This window comes from Globicephala melas, chromosome 14 (assembly GCF_963455315.2).
Source record: "Globicephala melas chromosome 14, mGloMel1.2, whole genome shotgun sequence".
Classification (NCBI taxonomy): Eukaryota; Metazoa; Chordata; class Mammalia; order Artiodactyla; family Delphinidae; genus Globicephala; species Globicephala melas.
The window spans coordinates 1446806-1464311 of record NC_083327.1 but is presented as its reverse complement, the minus strand read 5'-3'; the positions used below and the strand labels follow the sequence as shown (position 1 = coordinate 1464311).

Here is a 17506-nt window from a genome sequence, read left to right as displayed (position 1 = left end):
CTGCTGCCCTCCTCAGGGGATTCCGTAGAGCCCCTGGAAGAGAGGGGCAAAGAGTGGAGCGTCCTCTCCTCCACTGAGAGCTCCCCCCACCCCTGCCCCTGAGATTAGCAATCACTGTCACATCAAGGTGTCTTCCTCTAAGGATCAGGCTTGATTATGAATAAAATTAGCATATCTTATTTAATTATTAATTCATACAGAAAAAGACTCTTGAGCGCTTACTACTTGTTATAACAGTGACTGGTCCATCACTGTACTTTTGTCCGAAGTTATCCAAGAGGCAATCAAGCAGATTCTTCGGGCTTATTATTTTGGACTTATAGTAAATCAAGTATTTAGTTAAGAAAGACAAAGAAGTTCAATCTTTACAGTGCTGTTTATTTTAAAAACAATTTTGAAAACCCTGAGCCTTGATTTAGTTCTGAGCTCTCATACATTCATGATTTTTAGAATTAAAAAGAACTATAATTTTAGTGCTCCTTTTTCACATTGCTAATTATATTAATATGACTGTCATCAGGTTGTGCTTAATAAACATTCACATGTACTTTATATTTTTAATCTTTTATGTAAAAGTAAGTTAAAATTTAACAACCAGAACAGATATTTTGTTTCTTGTAAAATATATAATAAATTGAATAAATTTTATTTATTTTAATTCTAAATTCTAAAATAGGTAAATTCATGGCATAATTTATAACTAGTGAAAAAATACTGAAAGTCAAGGACTATTAAGAATAATATATCAGATATAAAATTTGATCCTAATAAGATAAAATGTATCTGGTTAATGCAGTTTTCAAATGTTGATTTATGATTCTGACATTTTAATTGATGGATCAATTGATAGTAATTACTTCTGTGTAATCAGTTAGCAACTTAAATGTGCAACACATTGATTTTTTCAGGTGAGACATGTGCTCCCTGAGCAGCTACAGTAGGAGAAAGAACTAGTGACATTTAATTCAGTCTAATTTATTCCTGAGAAAAATGTGATTGACTGCAGTTCATGAAGTCCACAGCAAGAGTTAGAGAAAATGGTGAAATCATTCAGAAACACTAAAACTAAAAATTAAATTAAAACAAGAAATGCTGAGTAATAAATCCCATGTAATTCAAATTAGCATTGCCATTTAACTTGACGGAAGTTACCTTATAGGGACAAACATATTGCGAGAACAAATGGGGAGAACTACACTAATCCAATAGAATGAAATCAGAGAAAGTTGATTGTAAAGTTACATCAAAGCTGTTAGATTTTATATTATCTATAAAACTAAAAAGCTAAGTAATGGAGTTATGAATTGACCCAAAGATAACCAAATTATTTTTACTTGCTATTTTTCTGGTGAGTGGAGTGATACATTGTATATTTACAAAAATGATTCAAATTCATTTATAAAATATTTATCGGAGAGCTTACTTGGGAACAAGCATTGTTATTAGGGATATGATGAAGAAAAGAGCAGATTGCAGTCCAGAGCAGAAAGAAAAGAGTCAGGCTTAACAACTATAAAAATTAAAATATGGTTATGTTACCTTAAAAAATGTACAACATAAGAGCTGTGAGTTGAGCTTTCATGTCTTACTGAGGACTACAGCCTGGGAGGCAGACTCTCAGCAAGCTCTGAGAAACTATTCAAAGAGGTAAGGGGGGAGCCAAGACATATATGTATTTTTCACTGGGAAAAAAATATGTAGTCAAACATCAGGAGATCACTGCTACTTACAAAGAATAGACACCTCAAATTAATGATTTTAGTGCTTTTCTGTGTATGGGAAGATGCAAGAATCAGGGCTCACTGAAATCTTTTCTTAGATGTGCATCCTAACTACCTAAGGCCAGTATGCAAAACACAGAATGCTTCCTGTTTTCTCCATCCTGAATTTCCTGAAAGGTGCAGTGTCAGTGGGCAACTGCAGTGGCGAATGGCTTGATCCTTGTAGAACTGGAACACGGGCAACGTTTTCTTTTCTTCACAGTTACAAACTATGATAAACAACATAAAGAAGAATTTCAGGTTGTAAAAGGACTGTAAAACAAAAGAAACTGACCTGCACATTAACATTATTTTCGTAAAATGTTTTTATGAATCATCTATTTCACTTTCCTCAGCTTTTTATCCCAGTAAGTTGACATATGAATACAAAGTAGACACAAAAATAACTGTCTCTAATTGTCACTCAGACAATATTTTTGAACTGACTTCTTTTACCAAGATTTTATCTTTATAACAGTGTACAAAATAAAGATTTACTCAGATAGTTAAATTGTTGATTATTTTTATTGCAGCAAGATTTTTTACATTTAAAAGATAACGCTCAATGATTTTGTGAAGTGAAAATTTCAATTTGAAAAACAATAGATATATGTATATGGATAACTGAATCACTTTGTTGTACAACTGAAGGTAACACATCGTTAATCAACTATAATATAAAATAAAAAGTTAAAAAATATTCAAAAGCACTGGTTCTCAAACAACACAAAACACTCAGGAGTACAGTGAAGACATTAATTCAACAAATACTTAATAAAGTCTCTACTAAGAATAGGGAATTCTGACAAAATGAGGAATCTGTGTGTGGAAGAAAAATGGAAAAAATAGTGACCAGTGTACATACAACCTAGTAGAAGTATGTACATAAAATAATAATACTACAAGCAGGTGGGAAATATTCTAGCAGTGGTACAATGACGTCATCGAATTTTAGAAAGGTGAGAAACATCAATTTCACCTTGGTGGGCTAAGAGCAACCAACAAGGCTGTGTTGAGGAAATGATGGAGATCTTGACTTGGCACGTTAGATGAAATATACACAGGAATAGAGGAACAACAATGCATAGAAAGTGGTTTGAACAAACTTCAAAAATTAGGAAAGCCCGGGTCTTTAAGGAATAGTAATCTCACTTGGTTTGAGAGAAGTTAAGGTACTTATTAGGAATCATGATAAAACAGGCTGGAAAGCAGAGAGGAATTCGATTATCAAGAGGCTTTGAATGTAAAAGTAAGGAATGTCAATTTACAGTAATTCAAAGGAAATTGGTTTCTGTTCATTAGTTTTTAGGGAAGAAAAAAATTAAACTGGCAGTAAAATTGGTGAAAAAAATGAGAGTCATTTGTAGCATATCTTTTGGTTAACTCCTAAAATGAATGAAAGTGACTTTGAAAAATACACATTGCTAGCAATCAACCTAGAAATAGTTCAAGTTCAAGCAGTTTTACCACTAAAATGTCACATGGCCTAAATTCTTCATCTTAGGCTCACATGGTTTAGAAGAGCTGAAGTAGAACTATGTTTAGCCCAAATTTGAATTATTTTACGTTAGAGAACTGACTCAGGCTTGTACAGGCCGATGCATTCAGGTTTCTCAGGACTTTGAGGAAATTAATGAGGCTTCTCAGAAGAAACAAGTATCTTGACTCCACGATTCCCCCACGGTCCCATTTGCAACATTTATAAATCCTACAATTGTAGAACAAACGTGACAATCCTATGTGCCCTCAGCTGAACCTTGGATGACTATTGGTTTTATCTCCCTCTTATTTTAAACCAAAGTTTCTGTTATTTCTATTTAAGTCCTGGCTCTTTTACTTATACTACTTTTTTCTGATCTGTTTATAAATCTAGATCCCAGGATTCTACCCCGTCAGCAACATCCGCGTCTGTCCCTCCTTCTGGGGCCGCGGAAGGAGCCGGTTCCCCGGGGGCCTCACTCTTCCCCCGCGTGGCGCCGGCCACGTGCCAAGGGCGCGTGTGTCACCACGGGGGCACCTGCCGCACCGTCCTCCTCCCGGGGGGCGTCTTCTCCTTCCAGTGCGACTGTCCGCTCCATTTCACCGGCCGGTTCTGTGAACGAGGTAACCAATCTTCACTATCCCCCTGTATTTCCTTTTCAAAACTTCTCCAGAGGGTGGAAAACAATAGAAACCTATCATAAACACGTTGATGGCTATTAGCACAAACAAGAAACATCTGTATAATTTTATTTAAAAACACATTCTGATAGAACATTTTCAGTTCAGTATTGCAGAACCAACTATATATATATATATATATATTTTTTTTTTTTTTTCATTAGAACTGCCATTCAGAGTACATTTGCAATCGCCACACAACATAGGAACTAAAATTCAAATGTAGTGCTATTTAGGGAGTTTCTTTAAAGTTATGGTGCATCCATCCTTTGTCACCATAGAAACAATTAAATTCTAATTCACATTTTTATTGCTTAATTGTTAATCAAATCGCTTCTTTATATTTCAAAAGCAGATCCCCGTATTGAAGTTATTTTGGTGTTTAAGAAGAGCACATTATTTTTCTGATGCTTAAGAGTATGGTTTTAGCATTAATTAAGCTATTGATGAATCAAAAGAAAATTCCCTTTTTGTCAACATCTAATGGCCTCCTAAGAGTGTCTCAGTTAATTAAAGCAGTGCTGGGCAAGACAGCCAGAAATGCCCCGGGCAGATGACCAAAGCATTAGGTCCTGACGCAGCTGGCCTGTCCCTGCAGGAAGCCTGGAGAGTGTCATTCTGTTCTATGTAAAATTGACCACAAGTTCTAAATTAGGGGAGGGGTAGGGATTACTACTGGGTGATGATTCAGACGGCAGAGAATTTCACTGCTTCTCCGAGACTGTGTTAAATAACTCCTTTTTTAAATACCAAAATGTGGGACGTCCAAAAGAGAATTCAAAGGTATACGTATGTGTTATTCAGCTCTCCTTCCCAAACAATCTTGTGTGACTGCTATGTATGCGTTGCTGTTTAGCCAAGGAAGCAAGGAAGCACAATCAAAAGCACAGAAATGGAAACATGGTCTATTTTCATGTTCATTGTAAAAACGTGTCCTTAAAGTCTATTTTGTAACTGTAAAATGGTTTTGAAGACACATCACTATTGCTTGATTTTTGAGTGAATATTTTATATGTCTGCAAAATACCATGAGACATGCATGTTTTGCTGCCATCTGAGACCATTGGTATTACATACCGTGAGTAGACTTCTAGGGACATAATTTGGATGGTAAAGATCTTTTAGATCCATATGTAGACCTGAGAGGTTTTTTCTTTCTTTAATTTCACGGTAGGTAAAGCCTTAGCAAAATACCCTCCTTACCTTTCTTAAAATATACTCTGATATTTTAAGGTTTTTTTAAATCTGAATTTACTGACAGTGATGAATTTGATGTTGTGAAAACAGGGGTCCTCAGTTACGGAATGTGTCCCTTGTCCCCCGTACGGGCCAAACCACAAGTCTTCCCACTGAGCTTCAGTCCTCTCCTCGGACCTCTCACTCTGTGGCTTTAACACCTCACACAGTGACCCATACTTCCCTCCAGAAAAAGAGAAACCTGGGTTTACCTGGAATTAAACCCCAGGATTGACTGAGGTTTGTTTGGTGTTTGGGTGGCAGAATGTAGGACACTGACCTCAGGAAAAGAAGTGGGGAACTCTGCTCTATATTCACTTTTAGGAATATTTCATTTTTTCCAACATTATTAAGCACTTTCTACCTTCTATATTTTAACTGTTTTTCCTGTTGATTTTGCAGTATTTTTTAAACTAATAAATTTTATGATAACATGGTGCTAAAACCAGATAATCTACCACAGAATATTTATTTCTAAGTGTATAGTCAGAAAGTGTGAACAAATAATCATTACCAATGAGACAATTGTTTTTTTTAAAGAAACTTTAAGTCAGTTATATCTGAGGTGTATGGTACACTAAACAAAGTTCATGCAGTAGGACTCTTTAGATTATTAGATATCATAGTATTACCTATGATTTTATTGTTGTTCTTGCCTGTTGGGGAAATATTTCAGTATAAAACTTAGACTGTGATGAGATGTGCATTTTTAGAATTGAGAATATTATTTCTAATTGTAAAAATTATACCTTTTCCCTTGTTCAACTCTTTTTTTTCTTGAAGTATAGTTCATTTATAGTATTGTGTTGGTTTTAGGTGTACAGCATAGTGATTCCGTTTTTTCTTTTGCAGATTATACTCCATTATAGGTCATTATAAGATATTGTGTATGACTTCCTGTGCTATACTGTAAATAATTGTTCCTTATATACATATTTATTTTTAACCATTTACCATCTAAATTCATGTTAAGTATCTTTCCTCTTTCAGTCATGAAGAAAGCCAAGAACAGGTTTGTGTTCTCAATCTAATGCTCTAAATATAAGTCATACTAGCATGCATCTTAGAACCCAGATCACAGATGAGGATTATTGCTTAAGGCCCATGATTCAGGAATCTGGTACCATAACGAGGCTTTTTATATATAGCATTCTCCAGGTTGGCCAGATGCACCATTTCTAAGCATAGATTTCAATAAATAGTATCGTATGCCAGCTTCAAAATATGTCAACTACCTGCTAAAAATCTTGCTTTGGATACACAGTCTCTAAATCTCTCTCTCTCTGTCTCTCTCTCTCTCTCCATATATATATAATATATATATATATATCATATAACTTTATTCATTTATTGAAGAATAATTGATTTACAATGCCTTAGTTTCAGGTGTACAGCAAAGTGATTCAGTTTATATATACATATATATATATACACAATTTTTAAGATTCTTTTCCCATATAGGTTATTACAAAATATTGAATATAGTTCCCTGTGCAATACAGTAGGTCCTTGTTGTTTATCTGTTTTATAGATAGTAGTGTGTATTCTCAAATTCCTAATTTATCCCTCCCCCCCCCCAACCTCTCCCCTTTGGTAACCATAAGTTTGTTTTCTATGTCTTTCAGTCTGTTTCTGTTTTGTAAATAAGTTCATTTGTATCATATATTTTTTTAGATTCCACATATACGTGATAACATATCATATTTGTCATTCTCTGTCTGACTTACTTCACTTAGTATGATAATCTCTAGGTCCATCCGTGTTGCTGCAAATGGCATTCTTTCGTTCTTTTTTACGCTTAGTAATATTCCATCACATATATGTACCACATCTTCTTTATCCATTCCTCTGTTGATGGACATTTATGTTGCTTCCATGTCTTGACTATTGTAAACAGTGCTGCAATGAACATTGGGGTACATGTGTGTTTTCAAATTATGGTTTTCTCTGGATATATGCCCAGGAGAGCTACCATATGATCCTATAATATATAATTTCTGAGAACTGTTGTCAGTATTAAAATGATTAGAATTTACAGATAGATTGCTATGAAAATGACTGCTTAAATGAGTCCCTTATTGAGTACATTCAACATCTAAACCATCCGAACTTCTGCTTTAGGAATGAAACTTGCATACTCTCATTGTGAAGAGTTCTGATTGACCAGACACTGTACTGGGTGCTTCATGCATCTTATTTCACTTAACCATCAGAGTAACCCAACCGAAGTCAGCTCTCTAAATGACCCCCATTTACAAATGAGAAATTGAAGGCCTCTAGCTGTTAAATTACTCCCTTTAGGTCGCACAGCTTGCACGTGGTGGAGATGAGATTAGAAGCCATCTCAGCAGACTCCACAATTCACATTTAACCACTGTGCTCTATTGCTACACTCGTTAGAAAATCAAATTTAATATGACATGGAATTTCTAATTTTTCTCACTCTTTCATGTTTATAAAAATGTATCTTTATGTCAGGGAAAAGAGAGTTTTCTTTAAAAAATCAAATTTCAAAAATCAGAAAAACAAAGAAGTTAATGTTAATCTAATAATTTTTCATGACCCACTTAAAATTAAGCTGAGAAGCATATTGGGTGATCTGAAAAGAATTGTAACTGAGTGGTAGTATTTTTCCATAATGATTTCAGTAAAACTATAATGTAGAAAGTAGATTAAGAATATTTGAATTTCAGAAAAATCTAGACATAGATGATGAAAGAACATGACTCTCTGAAAAAAATATATAATTGCAGAGTCATCTACCCGTAAAGATATTTTCAAAACTGATTTTTCTTCATAGCCTTGCTCCTTTTTCTTTCCAGTGCATACATTCAACCTGTAAGAGAATGTTAAATTATTTTATTTTAACAACCTTGATTTTTCACAGCAAAATGGAGGTGCCAGTTAAGTGTGAGTTTTAACTAAAATAGCATTAGATTCAGCAACACAGAGAAAGGGTTTGCAGGGCTGTAGGACTCAGTACTAGTTCACCCATACACATATTTCCCATGTACTTGGCATTACATCCTGGGCGCTACTTTATCAAATCATCTAATCACCTAATAACATTGACTTATAGAATCAGTTTGATTTAATATGTTCCTTTTTTTTCTCAACACATGCTATCTTAATTCATATTAGCTGAACCTCGTTGCCTGCTTTGTCGTAATGATCCTGCATCTCACCAGGAGAGACAGAAGAGCCTGTATTCTTGCTTTATTTTAGATGGCTGTGTGCAGGCAGATGGCTGTCCCCTACTGTAAAGTTCAGAGTGACAGATTTAGAATATCAGTGCTTTGTGCTGCAGGAAAGCATGTGCCTCTGACTATTAATTGTAGGATTAACATTTGTAAACAGTCCCATACTTTTTAGTGTTCTATAAAACAGTTTTATAAATAGTGTAGTAAAGGAGTATTTAAATGCCATACATTAAAACCAAGAAATCATTTATTTGATATCCTGTCTCTGTATGTTCCATATATGCTTAAAGGTCAGCTGCACTGAGTAAATTGCAAACGTAGAAATAAAAATGAGAGGTTTTACTAGGTGTTTCGTCTTGTTTGTTTTATTTTTGAAAAAAGACGGCCTGAATGTCTGCTTTGTTTTTACCGTAATCAGAACATATTTTAAAGGCATATTAGAGTAGTCTGAATGTATTTGTTAACTATAGTCAGGTAGCTGGATGTCAGATGTTCCGGAGCCAAGAAGGCAGAGATAGTCAGCATCTAATAACAATGATCTATCTCCCGGCCAGAGGACGGATGGTCTGCATCGTCAGAGAAGGGCCAAGAAATGGGTGTTGGCCTTTTCAAACATAACATTCCTGCCTGAAAATCCATCTTTAAAAGCAGAGGGCAATGCTGCATATTTATCAGTAAATGGCAACGGCTGAAATATTAAGATGTTAAGTTGAGAGTGAATGGGGATTGAGGTCAAGGGCAGAGGCTGACAGGAGACGAGACCACCTGTGGGCAGAGACAGAGGGTTCTGTTTTTGGAGCATGGGCAAGGGAAGGCCCCCATCTTCCCTGCCCTCGCACCACCAGTTGCTGCCATTCTCCACCATGAGCACCATGTTCAGCTGGTAGAAAATGACAGCTCCCCCCTCATTCTGGTGCTGATAACTGTAAAAACTACATGTCCATCAATCTCTCTACTTACATTGGTAATAATCTAGAAATTTCCATCTAGGAAGAGGAGGGAAACATATACCCCTGTGCCCATCAAAAATGGATGACATTTATTTTATTTGTCTCCTTTATTGACTTAAATAGCATCCTTTAATTCCCTTACCATTCAACACATCCAATTAAAAAATCCTTAGTGGAACACCTATACATTAGTACCACACATGGAGTCAGTCATCAGAGGTGGTGTGAGGATCACATTTTTGTCTTTAAGTTTTCAAGTGGTTGTGAGCATGGAGGGTGGGTTGGGAGGATGCAAGGAAGGGAAGACAAGCCAGACACGCAGGTCAGCTACCATTCACTACTTACGAAGTCATAGAATGTCTCAGACTACACTATACTATTAGTTAAAATAGTAAGCATTAAAAAGTCGTTTATTTAACAAACTCTAGAACACTCATTTTTGTCTCTCTTCTCTTAACTATCTGTGCTTATATTATCTGCCTCCTGCTAGATGAGAGGGTCTTTTAGACAGAACCCTGAAGCCTTACACACGATCTCTTCACTGATAGCTGCCAGATTTGTAATCCAGCTCTGACCTTTGTTGTATGTCAGACAGGCATATTACACTTGTATGTCAAACAAGGCCTTTCACACAGAAATAGGCCATGACTCTTATAGAGAAGGTGTCTCTCATTCTTACACTAATATATTAATTCATTTACAAATTGTCAGATGAAGTCATTCATGCACATTTCTACCACACATTCTTTGCATATTTTTGATGTGCTAAGCACTGCCTCAAACACTGATCACACATTAGAGAATAAGATGGACATATTCCCTGCTCTCTCTTTGTCTTTTACAAGTAGTATAAACCAATCGAGAAGTAAATGTTCAAATATATAATTCCAATTGATATATAGACTCTGAAACAGAGTGCTGTAACAAAGAAGAATAGAGTGGGGTGAGGTGGGAGTGGAGAAAGACCCATTTAGAAATTTACAACAAGCAAATGTCATTCAATTTAAAATTAAAAATCAGAAGGTGCCAATCCTTTGAAAAACAGAGAAGAGAAAGTTCCAGACAAAGAGAATATTATGTTATCATGGAAATGAATATGTAAGAATGACTTTTTACCAGTTCTTTTTTTAAATAAAAACTGTAAGTACTAATAATTTTCTTAGTTAAAATTGGGGCTGAAACAAATTAATGATAAAAGCAATTCCTTTAATTTCATGCATCTACTTATTCAAATTTGTAATGGGCCCATTGTTCCTGCTCTCAAGGAATTTAGTAAAGTTTTATGGTCAAACGCTATTTTTTAGCAATTACTGCAGTACACTCTTTCAAAGAAAACATTAAGCATTTCCATATAAGCATGTATTGCCAGATAGTTAAATTGATATAGTTTGTTGAATTCTAGCTTATTATTTGTCATTTTACCATTTTAAATAATGATAGAAAAGCCACACTAATGCTTTGGTATTATACTATTTACAGTGAAATAGTAAAGATTTGAAAGAAAGTTCTGTTTTGTAGTTAACTAGAAGACATCAGTGCAAAGAACTGAAAGATTAAAAACTTGGAGGATATGAGAATAGACCAACAGCAAAAACAAAGGCTGATGTTGACCTGCCCTAAAATGTTACTACACAATGGCAAAATGGAAGAACTAGGATGCCAAAAGCTAATCAAGATTAAATCACATGGCCTCTGGGAGATTTATTTTCAGGCAAGTACACTCTTCAACATGTGATGTGCCTTTGGCAGGAAACAATTAATAGAACTTGTACTTAAGAGGTGCCATCATGCCCTCACTCATAAATATAATTTTATTAATGAAACTGAGAACCATCTGAGCAAAAGAATTTATTCTTTAAACTGTCCTTGAAATACTAAATCCACTTCAATTGCTTTAATCTACTTTGCTAAGGTGTCTCTGTGGATATCTCTTTATTCTCCATCCTAGGATCGTAGATATGGATGTGAATAAATCTGAATAGGTAGAGAGAGAGATGGAAATCAAACCAGTCCTCACACATATGTCTGTCACCCTCTGTCTGTAGTGCCATTTGCTTCTGTGGATTAAAAATCAGGAATGGATGCTTTGGGTCATCTCAGTGCCTCTGGTAATTAACATCAGGTGCAGTGGTAACTAAGAAAGAAGAAGGAAACGCTAAACGTTGCCAGTTCATACTTGGGACTTACCATGCTAAGCTCTTTTCCTGCACTTTCTCTTTCCATCATCACACTGACCCTGTGAGTCAGATAATACTTTATTAGTCAAAGTTATTTTTGTTTCCAAGTGATGGAAATCAACTCAATAAATAATAGCTTACATTTATTGTATGCTTAAGATGTGTTAGGCATTGTTCTTAATCTTAGCCTGTAGTGACTCACTTATTCCTCGTGAATGAGTATTATTTTGAAGTAAATACTATCCTCTCCCCATAATTCAGTAGAGAAAATGGATGCAGAGTGTTTAAGTAACTTGTCCATAGTTACTTAACCAGTAAATTTGGAATTGGGATTTGAATCCAAGTTCTTAAAACTATCCTTCCTGTCTGATCCAAGTTCATGTGAGCAAAGACAGAAAAATTTAGTTGTAAAAGCATAAAGGAGGAATATCATAGAACCCCAGAATGGGGATGCAGCGGTGTCACCAGAAAGAGACTAGAAGCAGGAACAAAAAGCATTCTGGGTACATTCTGTACTGGAGTCATGTTTCACGTTCTCACCAGGTCCCAGCTGACAATGGTGTTTGAATCAACACGATAGGGTCCTTCCCCCATGGAAAGGCTGAATCTTGGATCGACCCAGGGGAAAAGACGCATGGCTAAGGTCACCACCCCTAGCCCAGTCACTCTGGCTAAAACTATGCTGTGCCAGCCTGGGTGCTGAAAGAGATCACAAAGCAGTGACCAAGAAGGAAGAATCATTATGGGCTTGGAATATGCCACAAAATGTGTAAACGGCAATCATCAGTATCCCCATCCTACTGAAGAAGAAACTGAGGCACAGAGAAAGTAATTTGCCTGGGTCATGCAGTGATGGACAAAGCCAGAACTCAAACCAAGGCTGGTTTGATGCCAAATAATTGTTCTTTTTACCACTCACTATACTTTTCTGTTTTAAAATCTCCATTAAGAGTATAGGGTATAAGCATTGGGCCAATGTCATCTATATTGACATAGTAATGAATTTAGCTCATTAAATGACCTGACTAGGCAGGTTACATTCAAGAATAATCTAATTTCCCCCAGCACCAATTTACGATGTTTTCTGCCAGATTTCTCTTTTTATTTTGAGACAATCTGGACACAGCCCATAGCTTTCAGGTCACTTGCAGGTATTAAAAAGTCTAATCCAATGTAACTAACTAATACAATTTCATTCCCATGCCCAGTTTGAAGTTGTCCACACCCTCTTGTCCCTCCTGTGGATACATCTCCTCCCTAAAACTAGAGCTTCCTCCCTAAAACTAGAGCTTCAAGGGTCCGCTCAAGGGTAGAAGAAATCGGGAGAAGTGTGAATTCTGATTCTTGAGCAGTGGCTGATGGGGACAGTGAATGCATTCTGTCACTGCAGGGGCATCAGTGACTTGGTGATTACCTGAAACACATTTCTCTGTGGTGGGCTGTGCACTCTCTCATACAGATTAGGAGGGTGATAATAACTGGACCAATTAGCCTCTTCTTAGTTTGTACTACAAAGATATGTTTAATACCATCTTCAGAAAGGGAGATAATTATCATGAGTTGCCTGCAGTTTGGAGACTTTAATAAAGTCCTCTTATAGATGCTGTTATATTAACATAAAGCTAGAGTACATTTTAATCAAGATGGAAAAGAATCCAATATCTAGGAATAATGGTATTTCTTCCTGCAGTTCTTTTCAAATATGTACACTGATGTATCCCTAGTAGCAGAGGAGATTCAACTCTACTCAAAAGGGTTCTAAGGACAAAACTGAATTCCAAAGGTCTTGGGAGTCTCTTGTTTCTTTAATCTTAAAAGTTGCATACTCTTTACATTCTACAGCGTGTGCATTGTGATAAAAAGGAAATGAAATCATCCTCCAGAAATTTTCATGTTTATCCTATGGCCACAAGCAACCTGATATGCTGATGCAGATTCCTGGAAACACATCTATCTGAGAAGAATAGATTTACTGAAAAAGGCAGTAGGGTGGGAGTGAGAAGATGTGGAATCCTTCTCAGCCCAGCCCTTAATTGGCTATGCAGAATTAGGGGAATCATGACTCTTTTGACCTTTAGGTTCTCTACCTTAAGAGTGGCAGAGTTAGAATTAACTTGCAAGCCCCTTTCAGCTTTAAAATGTACTGACACCATATTGCTCTCTAACATGAAACTGTTACTGAGTCCAAGCTCATACTGCTCACCACACAACAATAAATTGAGAGACATGGTGTTGGGGCAGGGAATAGTGACTTTATTCGGAAAACCAGCAGACTGAGAAGATGGTGGACTAGTGTCCCAAAGAACCATCTTACCTGAGTTAGAATCCAGGCTTCTTTTATACTAAAAGGGGAGGGGATAGGGTCAAACATTTCCTGGTTCTGGTCAAACTCTGGAGGGGATGTGTTAATTTCTTCTTTCCTGCAGCCATTCACAGGTAGGCCTGGTCAGGATGTTGTCTGTGAGCTAAACAAAGTTATTTTAGCTTAATGCTTATTACACGGGAGGCAGGGTTCCCTAAGGTGGCCATTATGTATAATTTAAGCTTATAGGCAACATCCCCTTAGTGGTTAACTTGCAGCAAAAGCAATAGAATACAAAGGTTAAAGTAAAAGAAACAGATCCAATATGGAGTCGGATTTATTCTTCCCTAGTGCAAAACCTCTGGGGTTCAATTTAGCCATTGCTGTGGACTTGGGACTAAGAGGAAGCCTCTTCACCTTGCCTGGAGAGCTTGCTGGTCAGGCTCTTTTCCTACTTTGCTCTCCAGTTGTTACATGATGAGTTCCCAGAGAAGGAGAATCCTAGAAAGCGATTATAAAGCAGAAGTTTTATTAAGGGAGCACTTTTAAGATCTACACACATAGGGAAAAGAAGGCAGCTGGATTTGACAGCAAGTGATTCACAACATCTGCCCCACCAATATCCTTCTGCATCCTCTAAGGTTCAACCATGAGCTACCCTGGTCTTTTCCAGCCTAGAAATTCTAAAATTGTCTTCTCTTTTGTGCTTCTCTGACATTACTCACACACAGAGCAATTTCTGAAAAACAAAGGACTTTGGGAGAAAGGATGCTGTTTGGAGTTGTAGGGAATATCTTGAAGTCCATAGTTTCACTTATTTTTTTATTTCTAATTAGGAGACTTGGTTTCCCTCATGGAGTGAGAGAATGTGATTTCTTTCGACATGTTATTGCCTGAGGTTCCCTCATTGACACCCAGGGGTTTCACTCATCTGGATCCATGACAGCTTTCTTTTCCAAATGATCTGTGCTTGGTTTTTCTTCCAAATTCATCTCCTTTTCTGACACACATTGCCCTCCATGATCTGATGCCCGCCTGCTTCTCTGGCTTTGTTTTCCTCCAACCTCAAGCCATTCAAAATTTTAATCCAGTCATGCTGAGGGATTTGTAATTTCCCGGCCTTTCCTTTCCTCTCATGTGTCATGCCCCATGCCTTCCGATGTTCCATGTGGAATATCCTTCTTGATCTGGTTAGCTGCTTTTCTTCCTTAAAGACTTGGGCCAATTATTATTTTCTCTGGGAAGCTGTCTTCTGTGATTCACATTCCAACCTGCTTTTGTTTCCACTCTACTTTCCCATAATATCTTGTGCCTTTTCCTATTGTTGTATTTACAGACTTTATTTTCATAGTATATTTACTTGCATCTCCCTCCTAGATAGGAAAATATCAAGGAAAGTGAGTGTTTTCATTTATGTCTTTCTAACCCAGACATCTAGCATAACATGTGAGATATAAAAGGAAATCATATATTTTTGTTTAATTTAAAGAAAACTATTTTTTAAATAACTGAATAGCTATTTAAGTAAATAATATGATATTTAGGAAAAAATATAAAACTTGCTTCTCTCTATAGCAAAGTCTCAATCCCTGACATTTTTCCTACCCAAACTAGTTTTGAATTTGAACAGTTTTCAAATTTTATATTCATTTCAATCTGTGCCTGAAGACAGCCCTTCTAACGTGGGTTGTTAAAGAACTCTTCAGAACACTTACATTTACTCTTCTTTTGTAGATAAAGTCTAAACTATTTAGACTATGATATTTACAAACATGCTTGAAGTAAAACTAACACAAAGTTTCCAGGATGTGTCTTCCCTATGACTATCACAGGATTTAAAACATGGCAACACAAGTGCTAGATGAAACACTTTTGGTATATCACTGAACCTTTGCTATAATTCCTTGTCCTGAATAAATTGAAAATAACCCTTAATTTTCAAAAGTATTTCATAAATATGTACTACTATCAAAAAATTTAAGCAGTTCAACTAAATTTTGAGCTCAGAGTATCATAAACCACTGAAGATTATCCTCTAGTGCTTTCTATAATAAAATTCAGAAGAAAAAAAATGGAATGAATTGCAATCTTGAATTAGAATGGAAGTCTAATATCGACAATGTACATTTTCTAAAAGTTTTTGAGAAATTTTACTTGTTATTTCTATCATGTTGGCATCATTACACACACGTATCACATGCATATCAAATGGCACATTACACCAGAACTCTTGTATTACACTTATACCTCTTATGTTGAGAAGGTCTTTTTTATCATATCTAATTATGTGGGAATAATGATACTCCCATGCTTATGATTTTCTATGATACTGTATCATATTTACTTAACCACATCTTGCAGGTCTGTATCAGTATGTATACAGTGGGTACAGACTCTGGAATACCTGGATGTATGTCATACAGAGTATGCACTGTCACACAGAGTGATGTAGTTACATTTCTTTCTAGGATGTAAAAGAAAACAATGACTTTAATTAGATGCACTTCAATGACACCACAAAACAACTGTTAAAGTTTTCTATGGTTTGAGCTTTTCTGAAAAATGTTTTTTGCTTTTTAACAAATTTCTAACACCTGGTTTAAGAAGGAATCTAAAAGTCCTATCTGCTATGGATTCCCATGTGCAGCACATGACATTTTCTTGGCATAAAAAGCAAAAGAGCCACTTAAAATTAGTTCCCTTATTCAAATTAGTATGTGCTGTGCCAAAACTGTGTCTGGAAAGAACCTGTACTCTATTAACATATGGGGAAAGGCAAAGAATGAAAACAAAAGCAAAAGAAGGCTGAGTTTTTTCTCTTACACATTGAGTTTATATACTTTTCTGTTTCTTTACTAGATAGAAACTTGAAAACTATACACATTTTCACGTTAAATTGATTTATAATTCACTTTTTGTAGCGGTGATAAAAAGGCATTATGTATGAATATCCAAAAAGATTACTGTGCAATCACTTGAAAATAGTCAACATTGAGAATTGCTAAAAATGATGAATGTGTGACTCTGGACACAATTAGAGTTTGTGAAATCAACCATACCATTGTTCAGATGTTTGAACATATGTTTGAAAGCCCAAAGCATAGCCGTGTAGAATCATTCCCTATTTTAGAGCAATGTTCCCTTCATTTTAATCCATTTGTATTATTAAAAAAAGATGTAATCCACATATATCAGGTTAATTTGCATTTAGATCACTTGAAATGCTGTCTTTTAAAATGCCTTCTGACGTTTCACTATTTATATATTTTAAGGCATTAACATATCACAGTAATGCTTCATACATCTCTAGATTAGAGTGTTATGCTTCTGCTTTTTAACTCAAAGCCAGAAACTCTGGTGGTAATTGTGACCCTCATGTAAATGCTATTTACTCTATTCCTATACAGGTTTTTAATCACATTCAATAATTATAGTCATTTATATTAATTTACAAATATAATATGTATCCGGTCTTGTACATATCATGCTGATCCATTTCTTATTCTGATCCATCCTGTTCCACATCACTATTCACATTGCTTTGAAATTACATATTTGCCAAAATCTCTGCTAGTGAATATTTTTTCATCTATCCTTAAAGTAGAGACTTGGACAGTTTTGCTCTTATTTACCATTCCAAATTTAACCTTCCAAAATTATATGACATTTTCAAACTTTAGAAAAGATTCCTTTCTATTCAAACACACTCTGCAAAACACAT

At 35.8% G+C, this 17506-nt stretch overlaps 1 protein-coding gene across 1 annotated transcript in view; it reads left to right on the top strand.

Moving 5' to 3' along the window:
* EYS (eyes shut homolog) overlaps nucleotides 1–17506 on the top strand; it is a 1661361-nt gene that overhangs the window by 1148282 nt on the left and 495573 nt on the right. Inside the window, exon 29 of the mRNA XM_060283543.1 lies at nucleotides 3634–3863. Coding sequence (XP_060139526.1) covers nucleotides 3634–3863 — 230 coding nt within the window. The remainder of the gene's footprint in view (nucleotides 1–3633; nucleotides 3864–17506) is intronic.